This window comes from Mastigoproctus giganteus, chromosome 7 (assembly GCF_048544385.1).
Source record: "Mastigoproctus giganteus isolate SK-2022 chromosome 7, ASM4854438v1, whole genome shotgun sequence".
Lineage (NCBI taxonomy): Eukaryota > Metazoa > Arthropoda > Arachnida > Uropygi > Thelyphonidae > Mastigoproctus > Mastigoproctus giganteus.
The window spans coordinates 125,825,433-125,849,489 of NC_143581.1; the positions used below are offsets into that span (position 1 = coordinate 125,825,433).

Here is a 24,057-nt window from a genome sequence, read left to right on the forward strand (position 1 = left end):
ACCTGATCATTAGAAACATTTGGCACTTGGGGCCAATAATTTTGCATTTATGAAATAAGATACTTATTTTTACTCTTATATTTGTCTAAAGTGGCCTAAAAATAATTCACTCTATATTAAGTAGATCTAATTGCAGCATTTATAAAGAAAAACTAGCTAACCTTTCCAAGCTCTACAAAATGAAGGGTGAAAGCTTGCTTCTGGAGGGTTTCAAATGCTGATTCAGGATTCATATGAACTAATGACAACTGTGGATATTGGGAACGTTTGAAGAAATAAAAGTCACGTACAAAGGCATCCAAACTGTGCATCTGATCTAAAATAAAACATATCAAAATAAATGTAACTTAAATTCCACATTAAATAACATTGTTATTTTATCAAAATGTTATAAACGAAAACTTACTTGTTTTTGTATCAACAAGGAAATAAGAACTGTGCTGAGCTTCATCAATACCAAAGAAATCCAAACTATCTTGAAGTATATGAACAAACTGTGTATCCTGAACAATAAGAAGAATATTAAACAATATAAAAGAGACATTTTATTCTAACAAATGAAGATATTATTTTGATTTCATTCATTGCTAGTAATCTTAAGCCAACATAAGCTTTCCAAAATGAAAACCTCATAGTTGGGTTACATTTATTTTCTGGTTTTAATTGAATACATTTACTGAATCATGCATCAATTTTTGGTCTACCTTAACTCAAGTTTTAAGCAGAGTGTAAATCATCACCTTCCTAAGCATTCCAAGGTAATTGTTTATATTCCAGTTGGATTTTTTACAGTTCTTTCATAGCTGTAAAAACTTCTTGATTCAATTTCATTAACTGTATGCAGATAGTTTCTGGATTGCTGAAATAAATGTATGATTAAGACAACTCCACAAGATGTAGTAACATCAGTTCAAATCTAAAAAGTATGGTTGGTAGGTTGTTGAAAATTTTCTCCAAGTCTACTAAGTCAAAGGGAGTTGCCCTGTGTGTGTTTTCAGTGCAAAAAGTGTGATGAAATTAAGTGCAAATTCACCATTCTGCTGAGCGAATATAAGAGCGTGAAGATCAGAGTTGATGACATCAAAGAAATTAAAACAAGGGACCCATAAAGCAGTCAGCTGCTCATCTCAGCAGTACACTCTCTTTCATCAGAGAAGAGAGTGATATCCTCAAAGGAAGAAAGTGCTGAGCCAACAAGAAGTAGCTATTATTGATGATATGTAAACGGGAAGTATAATGTACAAAATGGATAGGTGGAATAGGATCATACAAGATCAGGGTGTCTCACCCATGATCAAAATTAATGATGAAAAACAATAATAAAAATAATAATCATCTTTTATGAGTATAAAAGGCGATGTTGTAAATGTTATGATAACAATAAAGTAATAGGAGGCCTGGTTACTTTTATTATTTGTGTGAGTAATGTTGAGAAAAAGCCATGAGTTGGATTAAATATGAAAGAGTCTGGAATTTCACAACCAAAATGTAAAAGGTGATATTGTAAATGTTGGTGATAACAATAAAGTAAGAAGACCTGATTACTTTTATTCTTTGTGTGAGCAATGTTGAGAAAAAGCCATGAGTTGGGATAAAATTTGAAAGAGTCTGGAATTTTTCCAAAACATAAGAGTAGCATATATATGCATGATGAGATGAGAGCTGTCAAAACATTTGGCTCTGGAGAGATTGTGCAAAGCTTATTGGGTAGAATTTTTCTCAGCATGTGCTTGTTACAGGAGAGACCACATTTACAGTGAATAGATACACATGAATAGAAAGGATGGAAGAACATTTTCAGATACTAGTGAGGCAACAGTATCAACATTAGGTGGGTCAGAAAACTTTTAGTTTTGGGTGAGAAAGCAAACAGAATAACAGTTTAATGGCAGCCTCAAGCAGAGTGAAATTAATTCTTGCAGCAGCCTGGAACAACAAAGGTGTGGGTGATTATAATGCCTGCAGCAGTGGAGTACTCATAGGATAAACAAATATAAGGGCCATGTTAGGGCTAAGAGCAAAAACACATGCACATAAACATTCTTGGCAGGGTTGGTAGTTAATAACTGAAACCAAAGCTACTACAACTACTAATACTCCTGCAACACGACCTAAAAGAAATTAAGGAGATGTTCTGTGAAATACCAACTGAGGTTTAACATTGATAAATGCAAGGTATAGCATACTGTTTGGATGGTACTACTCTCAAGGTTGTGGAGTATGAAAAAGATCTGATGGTAAATGCACTGTCTGATATAAAGTTCTCTTTGAACTGCAGGCAAGCTGCTAGGACAGCTCATGGGGTTTTGTCAATGATATGCAGATTTTTTTCAGCAGGAACAAGGAGGTGATTATCACATTGTATAAGGCAATGGTTAGGCAGCATCTTGAGTAACACATACAGGTCTGGAAGCCTATATTTAGTATGTAAAATCTATCTTAAAATCTATCGTGAGTACGTAAAATACACATGATGAATGGGGTTCTGTTGGAAATTTTAAGATGGATATGGATCTGTGCACAGGAGAGCAACAGGATTGGTCAGGGACACAAAACAGCATTTTCCTCCCCACCCCAAGAAAGACTTTAGTTCTGCATTTAATCTCTACATTTTGGATTGTGAGGATCTGAAATACAGATATCTGCAAGGGGACCCAATTGAAGGGTTTAAGGCTTTAAACAAATTGAGTAAATTAAATACTGATGGCATCCTTTTTCTTCCCTTTAATATCATATAAGGGGACATAACTGAAAAAGGATGGTTGCAGGACAGAACACAGATGGTTGCGTGAATATTTGCTTCCAGCCAGAGAGTGATTTATTGTTGGAATAAAGTTCCATTAGTGCTGTGAACATTCTGAATAAAATTAAGACAAATTATTAGGGATGAGGGTGTTTTTTTTGGAGGGGGGCTGGTGCTGTACGAGCTTACTTCCTTGCTTCATTTGACATAACTAACATACTGAGGCTAAAAGGCATATTATATAATGTTTATAAATTTATAGTGATTTATGGTCGATTTGAATGTTTAATGACTAAAATACTTCCTAGAAGGAAAACCAAAGATCAACTCATTTTGACAAGAATGAAAAAATCCCATACAAGTTTTTCCTCTCCTTGACAGGAAGAAATTCTGAACTAGCTGGTGGTGGGAATCAAATTCATGCTTTATACAAAGAGTGCAAGGACTCATGATGCTGGCCACACAGCTATGTATGAGGAAAGTATCAGAGCCAACCAAATCCAAAATAAGATTGTGAAAATACTTCATAAAGACATCTGGCACAGCATTTGCTGTGTGCAGCTCAAATATACATATATTCATTTTCGGATCATTTTTTGCTAAACTGAATAGTCTTGGAATCATAGAAAGACACAACTGTATGTGTGGTGATCTAGAAACATGGAACATGTTGTTTTTAATTGTTTGAAATATGCTGATTTACATTTTGATTTATTAAATAATGCTGATAATGTAACTCGTGGATGGGATTGAGCAGTTACTTATTAAAACGAGGGAAAATTTTATTGCTTTTCAAAATTTCGCAAATTCAGTTTTTGTGAAAAGGAATATTCTTTTGCAATTGGAAGAATTAAGGTTGAATAATGGGTTAACTGGTGGACTGTATCCTTTTATTTACATGGAACATGATGCTATTTTTTTATATAGGACAGAGAAATTTCTTTGCAGAAGTGGGCAGGATGTTGGAACTCTGTTTCCTTCATGGGTGGGTGCCCACTTCTGCTCCTGCCAAAGCAGTTGGCAAGAAGCCTTAGTTGTTATTTTTCTTGGATTTGATCCTGTAATAACACCTTCTTCCAGCCTGGTTTTGCTGGTTAATATAAGTAAGTAATAAACTCATGTATTAATGATCTTGGTAAAACACCTCCCACCATTCCCAACACGTTCCATTCAATACCTCCTGTGGTCTTCTGTCAAAAGGATGTCAGAAGGATTTTAATGAATCTTGATGCTAAGAAAGCTCCAGGTCCTGATAGTATTTCTTCACTTGTTCTCAAAACCTATGCTCTTGAACTTACTCCTGTTCTTTGCCACCTTTTTTCACTTTCTTATTCAAAGGTGTTTTTCCTTCTGCTTGGAAATTTGCTCATATCCAGCCAGTTCCTAAATCAACTCTTAAACTACCTAGAAACCTTCTGTCTGATCAATTATTGCCAGTATGGATTCCATTAGTGTCGATCCACTGTTGATATTCTGGCTTATGTTACCCATTTATGGACAAATTCAATGGAAAAGTTTGGTGAAACACAAGCAGTTGCTCTTGACATCTCAAAGGCTTTTGATGATGTTTGGCATAAAAGGTCTTCTAAACAAGCTACCATTTTATGGTTTACAAACTGTTTTTTGTAATTGGTTATCTAGTTTTCTCTCTGATCACTCACTGAGAGTGATAGTAGATGGCTCTCTGTCTTCTAACTTCTCCACTAATGCTGGTGTCCCCCCAAGGTTCAGTTCTTTCTCCCACTCTTTTCCTCTTGTATATTAATGATCTTCTTCCATTGACTGGAAATCCTATCCATAGTTTTTCCAATGATAGCATATTGCATTCCACTTTTCATTTTGAGAAACCTTGCCCTGCTCAATCAGTTTCAACTTCTTGAATATTCGCTACCAATTTCATTAAATTCCAATCTCCAGGTAATTCTCCAGTGGGGCAAAGACAACTTAGCTGATTAAAATCCTTCTAAAACTCAGTCTTGTCATATTTCGTAAAAAGGATTCTTCTGCTCCTATGCTTATCTTTGGTGACACTCCGATTTCTAGGCAAGATGATATATCTCTTTTGGGGATTACCTTGACTTCTACTTTCTCTTGGCACAAGCACATTACAAATATTGCTTCCTCTACATCTAAAAAAACTTGGTTTTCTCTTTCACTCTTGGTGTTACTTTGCTTCCAAACAGCTGTTCACTCTGTACAAATCGCACGGCCTTACCATGGAATATTGTTCCCACATCTGGGGTGATGCCCCCAAAACCTCTCTCAGGCTTCTAGATTCCATTCAGAAGAGGGCAGTTAGGTTAATTATTGACTCATCTCTCCACTCGCTGTCTCATAGACATACTGTTTCTGCTGCATGCCTTTTCTACAGATACTTCCATGGGCATTTTCTTCTTCTGAATTGGCTTCTATAATTCCCACTCTCTCTTTCAAAACAGTCCAAACACGTGCCACCACCAGCCAACATCCATTTACTGTCCAACTGCAAACTTACAGAACCAACGTTTCATCTTCCTCATTTATTCATGCATCTGCCGTTTTGCGGAACAACCTTCCTCCATACATATTTCCTGAAAATTACAGTCTACAGAAGTTGAAGTCCAATGTCAACAAATATCTTCTTTCGTCTTCTCAACCTACAACCCAAGCATGGTACTAAGTACTACAGGTTCCAAAACTTCCCTTGTTTGGAGTTTTCATTAAAAAAAAGACAAGAAAACCTTATAGAAATGAAATTGAGTCACCTTCATTTTATGCAGCAGATTTTCTGTAGCACATGTGCTTGGTAGAAGAAAAAGTTTAATCTCCAACAAAAAAAAGTGTGGAAATGGACTATACAATTTGCCTCATGTCTTTATCACTGTTACTAAGGATAGTGATAAAGATAGGAGCTTGAATTCATTGTACATGAACTTTTTTGCATGAAAACAGATACATATTTTTTTAAACACTGTGTCATCTTATTCAAGCTATTCAAAAAGATCTTTTACAAATTTTCAAGAACATTCATTGCAAATGTGTGCTAAACAAATGCAATACACTTTCTACCATTCTGACTGTCTTCTTTTTTAATCACAGCACTCATCTTGTTATTGACAACTAGGGGCAATTATTTTATCAAACATTTCATATTTAGCCCCAGGGGCTCACATTTTGTGAGTATGGGCTGGCACACCCAGGGTCCTGAGCTGGATATCATCATTCTTCTCTTTCTTGATGATTCCCCTTCTACTTCTGACTTTTAGTTAGATTCTAGCAAGAATTGCTGGACAAAAAAAAAGTACACTTTTTTTTTTTTCTTTTGCTGGACAAAAAAAATCCAGTTGTATAAAAAGCCACCCTAATGCATATATGCATCAAGTAACTGTAAATGCATTAACTTTCAAAAGCTACTTTTCATTCAATGAAAATGCAATTTTATATTAGACAAAATTTGGATTCTACTGAAGAGGTGTGTGTATGTTCCAATGTTGCATAGTGTCCTATCGATGATTTATCGAACATTTGCTGGTAGAGATAAGGATGTCATAATCACATAAAGGTGATTTTATAACCTTTATGTGATTAAATTATAAACAATTATTTTTTTTAAAATTAGTACCGAAAAACCAGTATTTTTTGTATCAATACTGGTATTTCAATAACGGAAAAAAATGACCGGGATCCCGGACTATTGGTATTGTAAGCCCTAGAGGAGGGGTTATGCTGTTAGTTAAGAAACATATAAAATCTAAGGAAGAGCATCCAATTGATGTCAGCGGACAATGCAATGTCGAGTCTGTTTGATGCGAGATAAGCACTGGAAAAGGAAAAATGAGAGGTGTGTGTTATAGGCCTAATGAGCAGAGAAATAGAGTGGGCCAGTAAATCAGAATGCCTTATAATGGGGGATTTTAACTTTCTAGATATTGACTGGTACTTGTGGGTTGGTCACTCGCACACTAACAAAACTTTTGTGGATTTATTGGATGAGTTTTCTATAGCAACATGTTCGAGAGGCAACCAGAGGGAGTAATACTCTTGATCTGATTAACAGCGGTGATTATTCATGCATTAAGAATTTGCAGATAAAGGAACCACTGGGTGACAGTGATCACAATGTACTGATGTGGGAATTACTTAAAGATGTTGTTGTTATTTGGTTTTTAGGAGCATTAGCAACTAAGGCCATATTGCTCCGAGGATGTGCGGTGGTCATTCCCTGACCTTTCCGCATCCTCCGTATTTGGTGGTGACGGGCTCGAACCCCGGTCTAATCAAGAAGCGTGTGCTACACACTGGTGCTCCTTCCCACCTGGCTACGGAGGCGCCACACTTAAAGATGTAACTACCATCAAGGCTAGAGGAAAGAGCTTTTGCTTTCATAAAGGTGACTACAGGGTCTCACACAGAGTTTAAATTCTGTATACTGGGATCAACTGATGATGTTAGAAATGTTGAATTCTAAATGAGAAGCCTTCAGGAACTTAATTTTGGAGGCTACTAGGCTTTTCATTTCAACTAAGAAATACTGTTCAAAGTTTAGGCCTAAATGGATGTCAGATGAATTAATCAGGCTTGTAGCAAAGAAGAAACACGTATGGGATGCATATAAAGTATCAGGTGACACAGAAGCCTATGGCAGATATAAACTAGCCTGTAATAAAGTCACAAAAGAGGTTAGGCAGGCAAAGGCAGATTATGAGAAATCTTCGGCAAAAAACAGCAATGAATTCTTTACTTATTAAACTCTAGGAGGAAAGGGACGAATCAGATTGGACCACTTAACATAGATGGACTGACTACTGATGTCCTTGCTCAGGTAGCTGATAAACTGAATGAGTATTTTGCACCTACATTCACACATGAGGAGTTATTCAATGAGGGGAGTGCCAGAAGTTTATCAAACTCTAAGAGGGAGTTACGTGATTTTGTAATAACTGAGAGCAAAGGGGGAGGAGAAATTGTTGAAGTTAAACATAAAAAAGGCACCTGAGGTGGACGGGATCTAACCAGTTATATTAAAGGAAGCAGCAAAGAAAGTAAGCAAAACCTTAGCCATAATTATGAGAGCTTCCTTGGACTTAGGGAAGGTCCCCATGGACTGGAGGTGTGAAAATGTATCACCAATTCACAAATTGGGTTCAAAAGGTGACACAAGTAACTATAGACCTGTTAGTTTAATCTGTGTTCCAGGAAAAATAATGGAATCACTGGTTAAAGAGCATTGCAGGATCATCTAGACATGACTGCCGTAATAGTTAAGACACAGCATGGTTTGTTAAAGGAAGGTCTTGTCTGATCAATTTGATTGGATACTATGATGTGGTCACAAAGGAACTGAATGCCAAAAATAATTTTGATATCATATGCTTGGATTTCAGGAAAGCTTTTGATACTGTTGCACATGGAAGATTGCTGTACAAATTGGGAGAGGTATAGCATTAAGGGTACGTTGCTACAATAAAATGGTAAGTTGGATAAAGGGATGCCTGAGTGGGAGACGACAGAGAGTGGTAATCAACGGACACTGCTCTTCGTGGACAAATGTTATTAGTGGAGTTCCCCAGGGTTCGGTGTTTGGCCCATTGTTGTTTTGTATATTTATCAATGATATTGATGTAGGTATTATTATTATTAGCTATATGATGCAAGAAAGCCTGAGGTTTATGCTGCACCAGCAAAAAAAATTTCAGAATTACCCTGAGAGAGAGAAAACAAGATTCGGAAGTAGAAGGGAATCACCAAGAAAGAGAAGAATGATGATATCCAACTAAGGACCCTGGGGTGCCAAGTCCATACTTACCAGATGTGAGCCCCTGGGTTTGATATATTAGGTTTAATGTCAATGCAAACGGGGTCCAGGGCAGGTCATGGAGTTTTGTCAATGATATATAGCGGGGGGGGGGGGGGGGGCAAAGAGTCGATCGCAGATTTAATTTCGGTCAATCACAACAAATTTTAAATATACAGTCATCCCTCGATTTGTGCACCTTGTGCAATGCATTAGCATTAGCATTAGCATTAGCATTAGCAGAGGCATATGATGCAAGAAAGCAAGCTTATTCAGCATCAGCCAAAAAAAAAAAAAAAAAACACACCACTCCCATTTCACCCCTCCGTTCGTTCGAAATACCTGTCCAGTTGAGCTTTAAATTTGTTTAGGCTATCAACTTCAACAACAAGTGATGGAAGTCGGTTCCACCAACCAACCACCCGCTGGCCAAAGGCAATTAAGATGGTAGATCGTGGCACATTTCGAAGGAAAAAAGTAGATCACATCATAAATTAAGTTGGCCACCCCTGATATATAGGAATATTGCTAGCAGGGAGGTGAATATTCAGTTATACAAGGCAATGGTCAGGCCACACCTAGAGTACTGTGTACAGGTCTGATGGCCTCATTTTAGGAAGGATGTAGAGTTGCTAGAACGAGTACAAAAAAGAGCAACAAGATTAGTGAGGAGAACAAAGGGGTGCTCTTACCAAGAAAGGTATAAGTTCTGCAAATTGCAGCACCTGGAGAGGTGATCTGATTGAGGTGTATAAGGCCTCGAATGGGTTGAGCAAGCTGAATGCTGATGGGATGCTTCCTCTTGCTTAGATTATGAACCTGAGGGGGCACAGTTTCAAATTGAGTAAAAACAGTTGTAGAATAGATGCGAGGAAATTTGCCTTTAGCCAGTGGGTAGTTGATTGGTGGAACAGACTTCCATCTTTTGTTGTGGAAGTTGATAGCCTAAATAAATTTAAGGCTGAGCTGGACAGGCATTTGGATCGAATGGAGGGGTGAAATTGGAGGTTTTTTTTTTTTTTTTTTAATTTTTTTGCTGATGCTGCGTAAGTTCTTGTATTGTATGCCTCTGTTAATGCTAATGCTAAATGGACTGAGTAAACTAAATGCTAATGGTAACCAAGTACACATAGGGGATCACAATTTTAAACTGAAAATAGATGACCTTTAAAAATTTCCTTTCAGCCAGAGAGCAATTGATTGTTGGAAAAAAATTAATTTGCTTGGCTAGTGTTGTATAACCTTGTTTCCTTCCATTTGTCACAACTAATACTAAGGTCCTTCTCTAATATATATATTGGCATCTTCACAGCCAGGTGGGAAGGAGCAGCAGTGCGTAGCACACGCTTCTTGATTAGACCGGGGTTCGAGCCTGTCACCACCAAATACGGAGGATACGGAAAGGTCAGAGAATGACCACCGCATATCCCAGAGCAATATGGCCTTAGTTGCTAATGCTCCTAAAAACCAAATAACAAACAAACTAATATATAAGATTACTTTGGAGATAATCAGAGTAGTTGTAATTTTAACATGAATTCTGCCAAGTATTGTCTGTGATTCTCAGTGCTTTGATTGCATATATTTTACAAGCAAGTCACTCTATTGCAGATATTTTTTCACATTGGGTGATCCAGTTATATTTTTTTTCATTTTTCAGAGAGAAATGAGGAAACATTACTCGAAAAAAAAAAAAAAAAGTTTGGCATTGCCTGAATGAAATGAAAAATCAAATCCCTTTGTTGAAATGGATCTCATATTTGTTTTTTAATTTGAGAAGGGTCATAGTCAGGTTTATTTGTGTCAAAAATGGATGATCTCTCTGAATCACATGAAGCAAACAACAGTGTTCATTTTAGTACTCCTTTCAGAACTGAGGGTTTATTTTTTGTTCAGGATACTAATCTTGCATGTGGAGGCAGAAATAGTGCTATTTATGGCCACAGAATGTGTTCAGATTGTTGGATTACTTTAGAAAGGAAAAAAAATGTATTTTAACATAGTTCTTATTTTTTTGACTCTGATTACTTTTTGTATGATAAAAGTCAGTAGTACCATATAGAAACTTAAATAACTCCTAAACTGAAAAGAATAATAATTCCTAGATAGGAGAATGCTTTATAGAATTAAATTAAAGATTGCTTGGCCCACAGAAAGTGTTTTACAAAAGAAGGGGGCCAGGAGGATGTGTGTTATTACTCATTTGTTATTACTCATGATTTTGGGTAAAACTAAGGAAAATTTTAACTGATGCGATCCAACAGTTTTATGTACATAATATCCTTATTGTGAAATCCATAACTACAAAACACTTCATAATTGTTAGAAATAATTAAGGGTGATGAGTTCATTTTACCCTTGCTTTTCATTGAAATATGGATAGATGGATCATTCTAAAGTGATCTGAGAGACCTTTTAGTTCTCATCTAGAAAGATTACTCTTTCTATAAGTTAGTGTCATATTCAGAATTCTTCAAATGTAGAGGCACTTCAATATAAAAGTAACAAAATGAAAGAATACATGCAATAAACCACACAAAAAGCTGTATTATGACAAAAGTAGACAATGTAAAAAATCCCAATAAATAAACATATTTACTTTGCAAAATTTCATAAATTACATACTGCAATTAAAAAATCCATTTTTATATATAACATAGTTCTTATTTTGCATACTCTGTTTATTGAATTTTCACTGTAAAATTCAATTTGAGATTCAATTCATGAAATGAATTGAATGTTTATATCAAAGAATGCTTTTGAACTCTGTTAATTTTTAACTTCTAATGAGTATTCAAACAAAAGTAAGTCAAGTTAATTAAACAGCTTGATAAATTTCCCTAAACTTATAGTGCAAGTAATTTACATCGTTCATCATTAAATATAATTTAATGCTCAACCCACATTTTTTTTTCTTTTAATCCTGATTTTTATTTGAAACATTCTATCCGAAGTTTCTCCATTAAAAATTTAAGAATTTTCTACTGCAACAGTTGTCAATTTTTTTTTTTATAGTGGGTGAGTTTTTAGTCAGTTTGATCTTGGATTTTCAGCTAATTGTCAGTATTCAAATTTTTATCTACACATTTACATTTAACAATCATTATATTATGATATTATACAATTTGTACAAATTGCATACATATAGGCACTCTAATAATCTCATAGCTATAAAATAGAAAGCATAGCCTTTTTAGTAAATAGACTATTTTTGTAAAATGGGTCATAGTTTGGGGACCACTGCTCTAGTGAATAGGGTGAAAATGTATTTAAAGTTGGCATTATCTTGTAGATGATTTCATGTAACCAATAATGTACTAAACATAATTAGATTAATTTCTCCAAGGCCTGATTTATAAGAATAATGTTTATGACTCTGGAACACTTTAGTAAAACTTTTATTCCTCCTTTCTTTACTTGTGGTTTTCTGGTTCTTATTTTGAATGAGGAAAGCATTTGACTATCCTTCTTTCTAGCTTTTATTTTCACTGTTAGGTGGTAATAAAAATTTTTCATCCCTTCCGATCACCATATCAATGTGGCTTCCATTTTAATATATATATATTTGAATATTTTATCCATAATGGTATTACATTATAACAATAAAGACATCTGAAGTTTACGTTAATAAATTAGTTAGCTATGCTTGTATTCAAATGCCTGATTTTTCACTGATCAAGTACCTACCAATTAACACCAAAATGCCTAACTTTACAAAAATTGGTAATATCTCCATCTTACAACAGCATATTGTCAGGGGTATATGGAGTTGTATTTCAACTTTATAAAATTTTACTCAAATAAAAGTTCAAAAGTATAGAAGTTCTTCTTTGGTTTTCTTCTACACTTACAACATACTTGTATGGTTACAGCCATGCACAAACCTAACATGTTTATTGTCCTCTTCCTCTCCTGGAACAAAACTATGGTTAAAAGAAAATCTCACCAATTATCTCAATAATCTTGAAATGAACAGTTTAAGTTTAAAAATGTTCATAACAGACTGTGCCATTATACCACTGAGTAGTGATATAAGTATTTATAATTTCCCATTTAAGCATTCAAACTAATATAACTGTTCTTATGTGACCATACTGTGGTTCCCAATGATAAGTTTTGAGATAAATTCAAGGCAGGACAACTGATTAAAATTAGTAAACCTTAATCCTTTAAGTTAGAATATACAAACAAGTTCTCAAACAAATAAGCATATTTACTTTTATAATCAAATAAAGACTAATCTTAAAATGAAAAAGTTACATGAAAGTGTTATAGAATATTTCAATTTTGAGCATCACTAAAACACAAAATGTTTCTCACTTGACAAATAACAAAATTAAAACAGTTCCTTGTACTGAAAATTGTTACATGCAGATATCATTAAAGTTTATTTTATTTCATTTAGATTACAACTTTGTAAGTTGTAATCTAAATGAAATAAAACATCCTATTTTGAACATCCTATTTTAGATTACAACTTTGTAAGTTGTAATCTAAAATAGGATGTTCAAGATGCATACATATGGATAATTGCAGAAGCAAACCTTATAATGATTTCTTCTGGAATAACTTTAAAATGTTGTATAATTCCCATAATAATCTTAAAAATGCAACCTCAGAATTTATTCATATTTACACAATTTATTCATATAGAATTTATTCATATTTATTCATATTTTCTCCTATAAAAACTGATTGATTAAAGATTATAGTGGGCAATGGGCTAAAAATTACCAGCTCCTGTAAATGGATAAGTTTTTTAGAAAATTAAACTTGTTTTTTACTTAATAACAATTTAATTAATTTCTTTTAATAAATACAGTAGAGCTTTGAAAATCCGAATGTCAATAATATGAATGAGCCAGCATTTATTATTATATTTTTTTTATTTGAATTTTGATTCTATTAAATGGCAATTCTAATAAGCAAAAATCTGAGAAATATTATCCACAGGCTATAAAAAGAAGATACAAAGCACAAATTTACACCTGTTTTTTTTTTTCCCCCTTATCGATTAACAAAATTAGGTTATATTCAGCTTATGGTACATCTCCGGAGGAAGTGGATTCTTTTGCTTGAATCATAGTTAGTGTGTTTATCCCCACCTTGCCGCTGTTTTAAAATCGGGAACTCATTTTACAATTTCTAGACATGTCAATCATTTGTACTCATAACGATCAATCGAAAAGGGTACCAGATTGCAAAGACTAGCCCACAATTTTAATATGGCTGACCTTGCCACTGTTCTAAAATTGGAAAACAAGTTCCCGGCAGCAAGGCGAGGTTAAACATCCTAGCTAAGATTCAAGCAAAGCAAAAGGAGCCACTTCCTCCGGTGTGTACCCATAATCTGGAGTATAACCCAAAATTAAATGATATGTGAAAATTGGGAGAATATTATATACAGGTTAGCAAAATAAAAATAAATTTTACGCTTATGTACATGGCTTAATTAATATACATAGAGTACTAACTAAACATAACATTTTGTAATCTGTTATTCAACACACTTTGTAATCTGATATTTCTGTTCACTGATTTTTTTTTTTTTTTGGAGGGGGTTGTAAAATCTAAAACAGTAGAAAAAGGTAAGTGTCAATCAATAACAAAGAACACGGCATGCAGAACTTGCAACTAACATGATATGCACAAGTGAGATATGAAGTAAAAAGATTCTGAACAAGAGTTTTTACAGAGTTTTATTTTACCGTGCTATAGTTTTCTTTGTCTTTTAAAAGGAAGCAGAAATTTTTAACAATTGAATCGAAGGTTGAGATTTTAAATAGACTTTCAAAGGGAGAAAGCAGGTCTTCATTAGCAAAATTTTACTAAGTTGGAAAGTCAACCATAACAGACATTAAAAACAACAGGGAAAAAATTTTAAAGTTTGCATCTAAACTAGATTCAGACTGTGCAAAAAAAAAAGAAAAAAGAAAAGGAAACTATGAAAACAGCTAATGATCCATCCCTTGAATATTCCATTTATTTGTGGTTCACACAGAGACGAAGTTTAGGAGAACCCATATCTGGACCTTTGTTGTGTAAAAAGGGGCTGGATTTTAAGAAAAAATTAGTTGGTCCCTCAGATTTTATAGCCAGTGTTTTTATTTCTAAACTTACTAAACTTTTTTTTTTTTTTTTTAATCTCCAGAACAGTATTTTTGAAAAGCTCAAAAATCCGAACAAATCGGAAGTCCAAACTACCCCCAGTCCCAATTAGTTCAGATTATCAACGCTCTACTGTAGTTTTAATTTTATTGCCAGTTATGATAACAGGGGACAGGATGGGGATTGTTCTTGGGGCAAGGTGAAAGTGATTCTTGCACTGCTGAGACACCAGCACCATGGAAACCAAGGAGTCAAGTATTATAAGGACTGCTGGGGAAAGGGGGGGTCCTCGTGAGACAAGCATACATGTTCTCTATTTTAGGGTTACTAAATGCTTGCATTTACACTAATACTAGAATACAGTAAACAAATTTGATGGTTCAGTCATCAAATGTGGACATTGCAGAGATGTTGGAGACATGGTGCCACTCAGACATAAGGGATGGAGAATTTCAATATGGTAATTACAAATTTGTACCAGAGGGAATAATACAAGAGTATTATTCCCTCTAGTTGCATCTCAAACATGCTGCAGTAGAAAAGAAGTCATCCAATAAATTTACAAAAGTCTTGATAGTGTGTGAGTGACCAACTCATAAATTCCAGTCAATATCTGGAAGGTTAAAATTCCCTATCATAAGACATTCTGATTTACTAGTCCACTCTATTTCTCTGTACAATGAATCATCACCAATTTGTGATCTGAGGCACTTAGAATACCACTCACATTGATCATGTACTTAAACGGATTGGTTGTGAGAAAAATATCAAGAGTGTTAGCTGTGCTTAGGATTATCTGGTATTCTGGTAGGTAAATAAACAATCTGTGCGAGGTAGGTAAATGAACAATCTGTGTTAGTAATTCAAAAAGCCTCAGCATCTTGACTAGCTGGATCCACATGACTAGAAAGCAGAAGCCAGCTGGAGTTGTGAACATTAAAATCATCAAGGAAAATTACCTCACTGTTAGAACAGTTGGTCTGGAGAAAGCAAGTGTCAAAGAGTTCCAAGTGATTAGTGAAGTTTGGCAATGATAGAGGCAACAAATGTATTTGAAAGAATGGAGCAGAGAGATTTTAAGCCAGATAATACCAAAAAGAGGAGATTCCAAATTACGAAGTCTTTGACAGGGAATATCCGAGTGGAGACATGCACAAATACAACTTTAAAGCAAAATGAATCATATAACAAATAATTATAACAGCTCAGATGAGCAGTGGTTGAGGAGACTGATAATAAGAATTCTGTCAGAAAAAATACATGGGGTTCGGCAGACTGTAAGTGGATATGGATATCACTGAGACCATGTATATTTTCGAAATTAATGGTGATTTGGAAGATTTAGATCTTTTCGCAGATAAGTTTGTTCTATTAGCTTGACAATCGATGATGTATTTAGTAATAAGAAAAGCTAGGGAGGACATGTTGTATGAAGTAATGACATTTTTGAATATGGTATACACACGTCAAGAATGTATCCAGCTCCTTGACATAATGTGGCTTCGATACTCCCTCCCCCCCCAATACACATGGCTACCTCCAGTCACTATCTGGCAAAATAGAGTAGAGGCAGCAGGATTAACTGATCTGGAAGCCTCCTAGACAACTACCGATAGGTCTGGCCCAGTGAACTATTTAGTGACTGGCCTGTGAACACAGCTTTAGAGCTGTACCCTGAAAATGTAAGGAAGACTGCATCTTGCAATGATGCCCATCATAACCTCAAAAGACATCAGTCATATTGCAGGATGAAAGAAATGGGAGGTTTTGTAAATACCAGTGGTGTGCAAACTGTGGAGTGTGACCCTCAGAGGGGTCACAGGATAAATTAAAGGGGTCTTCAAAAAAAGCAGTTTTCAAATAAAATTAGTTTTTGTGTACATAAAAACTAAAAAACCTGTTGTTAAAATTACTTTTTCAATACTGTAGATGTAGAGACCTCACTAATCGAATGAAGTCGGAGATACAAATGAACCGTAGTGCCACTTTATTTTTTAGGGTGATTACACGTGTGATGCAGGTACCATTTTTACTTATTGTCTGTGTCCTGAATACATCTTAATTTTCTCACTGGCTATGGGCACACAGAAAGCAGCTGACTAGTGCGACTTCTCAGTACTACTCAATTGCTAAATGATTGCCTTTAGGCAATATGAGCACGAATTAAGGCACTCATATTGCCTAAAGGCCAAAGGTTCGAATATGCAGTGGCAGTAAGTATATGCTACAGTAAAAGTTATGTTATTATACAGCGAGTCTATTTTATGCACACTTTATTCTGCTTTGTAATTTGGCGCTTTCATGTCAACTTGGATGTGTTTTTCATTCCTCTGCTACTTTTTATATTATCATTGTTTTTAAGAAGAAAAAATATATATATTTTACCATAGATTGGGTAATCAGAACAAAACGGCTGAGGAATGATGACAATAATGTTGCTACAGATACTTCAGAAACTAAAAGGATAAGAAATATATCATGTAAAAATTTGGAAACTAACATTATTTCAAGTGTAGTGCAACCACCAATTTCTGGTAGAGAGCCATCATATTCCAAATCAAAAGGAATGAAAAAGAATAGAAAATATCAAGAGAAATTCATGACATACAGATTCACTTACAAATTAGTTGATGATGAGCAACAACCTGTGACCATAATATGTTATGAAAAACTTGCTAATGAAAGCATGAAACCTATTAAATTAAAATGACACTAATGTATGAAACATCCAGACCTAATGAAAAACTGAATCCTTTTTGAAAAGACATGCTGACATCATACAAGGTCTGAAATCTTTTATCAAGAAACATACAGCAGTTCCTTGTAAAGTTCAAGAGCATTGTTGGAAGAGTCATATTTAATAGGAAAAAATTTGAAATCGCACACTATCTGAATCTCTTGTTCTACCTGTTGCAATAAAAATTATTTCAATTATGCATGTAGAAAAACTACAGCAATGATTTAAATACTATTCCTCTATCCAGAGATACAGTCTTGCGGCATATTACAGTCCTTGCGGACAACATAAAATTCAGTTTATTAAACTGATTGAGAGAAAGTTCAATTTTTACAATACAGTTAGATGAATCCACAGATACTTCAAACCTTGCTCAATTTACTGTATATGTTGGATACTGCTACGAGGGAGATATTTTGGAGGATTTTATATTTTGCAAAGCTTTGGAAGGAAGAAAGAAGGGTAAGAAGATTTTTGACATTATAAATATGTTCTTTCATACAAATAATCTAATGTGGAAAAGCTTTGTACTGTTGGTGTGTGCAGCTGCATTAACAGGAGAAAATAAAGGTTTTCTCCTGTTAATAAAGGTCAAAATAAAGGTTTAAAAGTCAAAGTAAAGGATATTGCTCCAAATATAGTTTTCAATCATTGCATTATACACAGGGATACACGTAGCGAAAGGAAATGCAAACTGGTTTGTACAAAGTTTTGAAAGATGCAGTAAGTGTGATCAATTTTATTAAAAGTAGAAGCTTAAATAGCAGACTTTTCACTATACTTTGTAATGAAATAGGATCCACTTATGAAATTCTTCTTTTATATATGAAAGTGAGGACGTTGTAAACTGTAAAATATTAAACGATTATTTTAATGTGTAAATTAAAAGGAAACAATTTTTTTATTTCTTTCTGAACACTTGAATAAAATTTTCTACTACATAATTTAAGAAAAACATAAAATCAAAAGAAGTGCATCCAGTTGATATAGATGGACAGTGCACTGTTGAGTCAGTTTGGTGTGACATAAGCACTGCAAAAGCAAAAATAAGAGTAGGAGTGTGTTATAGGCCTAATGACTCGAATGAGTACAATGAACAATTGTACAGAGAAATAGAGTGGGCCAGTAAATCAGAATGTCTTATAATGGGGGATTTTAACTTCCCAGATATTGACTGGAACTTGTGGGTTGGTCACTCACACACTAGTCAGACTTTTGTGGATTTATTGGATGATTGTTTTCTGCAGCAGCATGTTCGAGAGGCAACCAGAGAAAGTAATACTCTTGATCTGGTTATCAGCAGTGATCATTCGTGTATTAAGAATTTGCAGATAAAGGAACCACTAGGTGGCAGTGATCACAGTGTGCTGAAGTGGGATTTACTCAAAGAGGTAACTACCGTCAGGGGTAAAGGAAAGGGTTTTTGCTTCCGTAAAGGGGAGTACAGTGGTCTCAGACAGTTTTTAAATTCTGTACAGTAGGATCGACTGACGATGTTACAAACAGTAAATTCTAAGTGGGAAGCATTCAAGGAATTAATCGTGGAAGCTACTAGACTTTTCATACCGATGAAGAAATATTGTTCAAGGTTTAGGCCTAAATGGTTATCAAATGAACTAATGAGACTCGTGACAGAGAAGAAAAATGCATGGGATGCATATAAATTATCAGGCGACGCAGAAGCCTGTAGCAGATATAAGCTAGTCTGTAATCAGGTCACAAAGGAGGTTCGGCAGGCAAAGGCGGATTACGAGAAATCTTTGGCAAAAGATGCTAAGAAAAACAGCAAGGATTTCTTTACTTATATAAACTCTAAAAGGAAGGGCTGAATATGATTGGTCCACTTGACATCGATGGTTCGACTGTTGATGATCCTGCTCAGATAGCAAACAAACTGAATGAGTATTTTGCATCTACATTCACACGTGAGGAATCATTACAGTTTGAAAATGGAAGAAGGTTATAAAATTGTAGCAGTGTGCTTAATGATTTTGTAATAACTGAGAGCAAAGTGGAGGAGAAATTGTTGAAGTTAAACATAAGAAAGGCACCTGGGGCGGATGGGATCTATCCAGTTATATTAAAGGAGGCGGCAAAGCAACTAAGCAAACCCTTAGCCATAATTATGAGAGCATCCTTGGATTCAGGGGAGGTTCCCACGGACTGGAGATGTGCAAATGTATCCCCAATTCACAAAGGAGGTTCGAAGGGTGACACGAATAATTACAGACCAGTTAGTTTAACTTCTGTTCCGGGTAAAATAATGGAGTCACTGGTTAAAGATGCATTGCAGGATCATCTAGACAATACTGCAGCAATAATTCAGACACAGCATGGGTTTGTTAAGGGAAAGTCTTGTCTGACAAATTTGATTGGTTATTATGATGTGGTCACAAAGGAACTGGATGCAAAAAATAATTTTGATATCATATACTTGGATTTCAGGAAAGCTTTTGACACTGTTGTGCATGGAAGACTACTGTACAAATTGGAGCAGAATGGTATTAACGGTAAGTTGCTACAATGGATAAAAGGATGGTTAAGTGGGAGAAGACAGAGGGTGGTAATCAATGGGTGCTGCTCTTCGTGGACTAATGTTATTAGTGGAGTCCCACAGGGTTCGGTGTTGGGTCCACTGTTGTTTTGTATATTTATCAATGATATTGATGAAGGTATATCAGGCTTAATGTCGAAGTTTGCAGATGACACGAAGGTTGGCAGGGTTGTTAATGACAGTAATGGCAGTGTGCTACTGCAACAGGATCTAGATAATTTGGGCAGATGGGCTAAGAAGTGGCAACTGAAGTTTAACCTTGACAAATGCAAAGTACTGCATATGGGTAGACGTAACCCCAGAGAAACGTACCAACTGTGTGGTACTACACTTAAGGTGGTAGAAAATGAAAAAGACCTGGGAGTAATTGTGCAGTCAGATATGAAGTTTTCTGAGCAATGTAGACAGGCTGCTAGGGCAGGTCATGGGGTTTTGTCAATGATATATAGGAATTTTGCTAGCAGGGAAAAGGAGGTGATTGTCCCTCTGTATAAGGCAATGGTCAGGCCACGCCTTGAGTACTGCGTACAGGTCTGGAGGCCTCATTTTAGGAAGGATGTAGATTTGCTTGAGCGTGTACAGAGAAGAGCAACACGATTGGTGAGGGGAATGAAGGGATCCTCTTACCAAGAGAGGCTTAAGTTCTGCAAATTGCAGTGGCTGGAGACTAGGCACCTGCGCGGTGATCTAAGTTCTATAAGGCCTTGAATGGGTTGAGCACGCTGAATTCTGATGGAATCCTCCCACTTGTTCAGAATACGAACCTACGGGGACATAAGTTCAAATTAAGAAAGGATAGATGTAGAATAGATGTGCGGAAATTTGCCTTTAGCCAGCGGGTGGTTAATTGCTGGAACAAACTTCCATCTGTCGTTGTGGAAGTTGATAGGTTAAATAAATTTAAGGAGGAACTGGACAGACAATTGGAGGGTATGGTGTGATATTTTTTTTTTTTTTTTTTTTGGCTGATGCTGCATAAGCTCCTACACTTGCTTTCTTGCATCAAGTGCCACTACTACTACTACTACTACTACTACTACTATTTATAAAATGCTATTTTTCTTCTCTAAAAATCTGATCATCTTACCTTGGGATTTACATTGAGGGGTCGCGTCAATTTTATATTTAATAAAGGGGGTCGCAAGTGAAATAAGTTTGCACAGCACTGATATATATGCTAAAAGCCAATTATTTATAGGATACATTGAATGGTATATTATCAATTACTATTCAATGGATTCTGTACTGATGAATGGTACTAGTTACGGCTATCTGTTTCTGAATCTTATCTACCAGTTCATACCAGAATCATATCTAAGCCTAAAAAAATCGCCTAACATTATTTCACATGGAATGCAACCAGATTTTAATAGCTGCTAGGTAAAAAAAGTAATTTATACTATAACTGTAGAAATTTAACAGTTTCCAGGCAGGTAGCCCAATACATAGTAGACAAAAGATGTGTATATACAACAAATAGAGACAAATGTAATATATATATATATACATTATTATTATTATTATTATTATTATTATTATTATCCATATGGTACAAGGAAGCTTCAGGCTTATGCTGAACCAGCCAAAAAAAAAAAAAAAAAAAATATTGAGTTACCCTGAGTGAGTGAGAGTGAGAGAGAGAGAGAGAGAGAGAGAGAGAGAGAGAGAGAGAGAGAGAGAGAGGGAGAGAAAAACAGAAGGGAATCACCAAGAAAGAAATAAATCACCAAGAATGATGATATCCAGCTCAGGACCCTGGGTGGGTGTGCCAAGCCCATACTCACCAGATGTGAGCCCCTGTGGTAAGATATAAGGTCCGGTCAACCCTTCCCTATCTCTTCCATCATGCAGCATGATTGATGACTTTTGAGGTTATGATGAACGTCATGGCGAGATCCAATATTCCTTACATTTCGAAGGTACAGCTCTAAAACGGTGTTCACAGGCTGGCCGCTAGTTAGTACACTGGACCGAACCTATTGGTAACTCTCTAGGAGGCTTCCGGATCAGCTAGTGCCTATAATCTTGCTACCTCTACTCTGCCAGATAGTGACCGGAGGGAGTCCGAGTAGTGTGTATGCGGGGAGCATTGTCGAGGCCACGTTATGTCAAGGATCTGGGTATATTCTTACCACGTGTACGCCATATCCAAAAATTTCATTACTTCATACAGCATGTCCCATCGACTTTTTCTTACTATTGAATACACCATGAATTGTCAAACTAATAGAGCAAGCTTATCTGCAAAAAGATCTAAACCTCCAAAGCACTGCCTAATTCATTTCACAAATATACGTGGTCTCAATTCTAATCTCAACGATGTCCATTTCCACTTGCAGTCTGCCAAACCCCATGTACTTTTTCTGACAGAATCTCAGTTATTGGTTGATTCAACTACTGCTCATCTCAGATGCCCAAATTATTCGCCGTATGATTCCTTTCACCTCAAAGGTGTACTTGTGCATATGTCTGTTCTGATATTCCCTGTCAGAGACTTGGCAATTTGGAATCTCCTCTCTTTGATCTTCTCTGGCTTAAAATCTCTCTACCTCATTGTGTCAAATTCATCTGTTGTCTCTACCGTTCTCCCAACTCCACTAATCACATGAAGCTCTTTGACTTCCTCTCTTTGCAACCTGACTTTCTCCAGTCCAACTTTCCTAACAGTGAGGTAATTTTCCTTGGTGATTTTAATGTTCACAACTCCAGTTGGCTTCCATTTTCTAGTCACACCGACCCAGCAGGTCGAAATGCTGAGGCTTTTGCAATTACTAATGACCTAGCACAGATTGTTCATTTACTTACAAGAATACTGAACAATCCTAATCATACAGCAATACGCTTGATCATTTTCTCACAAACAACCCTTCTAAGTACAAGGTCGAAGTGGGGGGCCCTTTAGGCACTTCAGATCACAACTTGGTGATTGTCTCTTATCCAAAGGAACCTTTATCTCATGGCTATTCTGAACATCGTGTTGTTTGGCATTACAAGAATGCAAAATGGGATGACCTGCGAGACTTCTTTTCTTCTTTTCCTTGGTCGGATTACTGTTTCAAAATTTCGGATGTCAACGTTTGCTAAGATCGTGTCAGTGAAATTATTCTTGCAGGAATGGAATCCTTTATCCCACACTCCACTTTAAAATCTCGTCCTTTATCTAAACCTTGGTTTTCCAATAAATGTGCTAAGGCCGTTCAAGAGAAGAATGTTGCATATCGTAATTGGCTTGTTTCTAATTCTTCAGTTTAATTTTCTGTCTACACCAAAGCTCGCAACAATTGTAAAGCAGTTATTAATCAGTACAAACTACAGTTTGTACAGGCTAAGAGTAGAAAACTTGCTTCTTGCCTTAATGGTAGCCGAGAATTCTGGTCTCTTCCCAAAGCTATTGGCCGCAACTTTTGCCCATCTCTGCTCCCACCTCTGTCCAAACCAGATGGTTCTGTTGTCACTTCAGCCAAGGATAAAGCTGACCTGCTAGCATCTCATTTTTCTTCCTGCTCATGTATTAATGATCTTGGTAAAACACCTCCCACCATTCCCAACACGCTACATTCAATGCCTCCTGTGGTCTTCGGTCAAAAGGATATCAGAAGGATTTTGATGAATCTTGATGCTAAGAAAGCTCCAGGTCCTGATGGTATTTCTCCACTTGTATTCAAAACCTGTGCTCCTGAACTTACTCCTATTCTTTGCCGCCTTTTTTCACTTTCTTATTCCAAAGGTGTTTTTCCTTCTGCTTGGAAATTTGCTCATATCCAGCCAGTTCCTAAAAAGGGTGACAAATCCCTCCCATCCAATTATCGTCCCATTGCAATTACTTCTACTCTTTCTAAAGTAATGGAGAAATCAATTAACCGCCAACTCTTAAACTTCCTAGAAACTTTCCACCTGATCAACTATCGCCAGTATGGATTCCGTCAGTGTCAATCCACTGGTGATATTCTTGCTCATGTTACCCATTTATGGACAAATTCAATGGAAAGGTTCAGTGAAACACAAGTAGTTGCTCTTGACATCTCAAAGACTTTTGATCGTGTTTGGCATAAAGGTCTTCTAAACAAGCTTCCATCTTATGGTTTGCCAACTGTTTTTAGTAATTGGTTATCCAGTTTTCTCTGTGATCACTCAATGAGGGT

At 35.9% G+C, this 24,057-nt stretch overlaps 1 protein-coding gene across 1 annotated transcript in view; it reads right to left on the minus strand.

The window, feature by feature from the left end:
• The window catches only part of unc80 (unc80, NALCN channel complex subunit), a 1,843,891-nt gene that overhangs the window by 654,437 nt on the left and 1,165,397 nt on the right, over positions 1–24,057 (minus strand). Inside the window, exons 41-42 of the mRNA XM_090378420.1 lie at positions 407–503; positions 162–316 (exon numbers count right to left, since the gene is read on the minus strand). Coding sequence (XP_090234546.1) covers positions 162–316; positions 407–503 — 252 coding nt within the window. The remainder of the gene's footprint in view (positions 1–161; positions 317–406; positions 504–24,057) is intronic.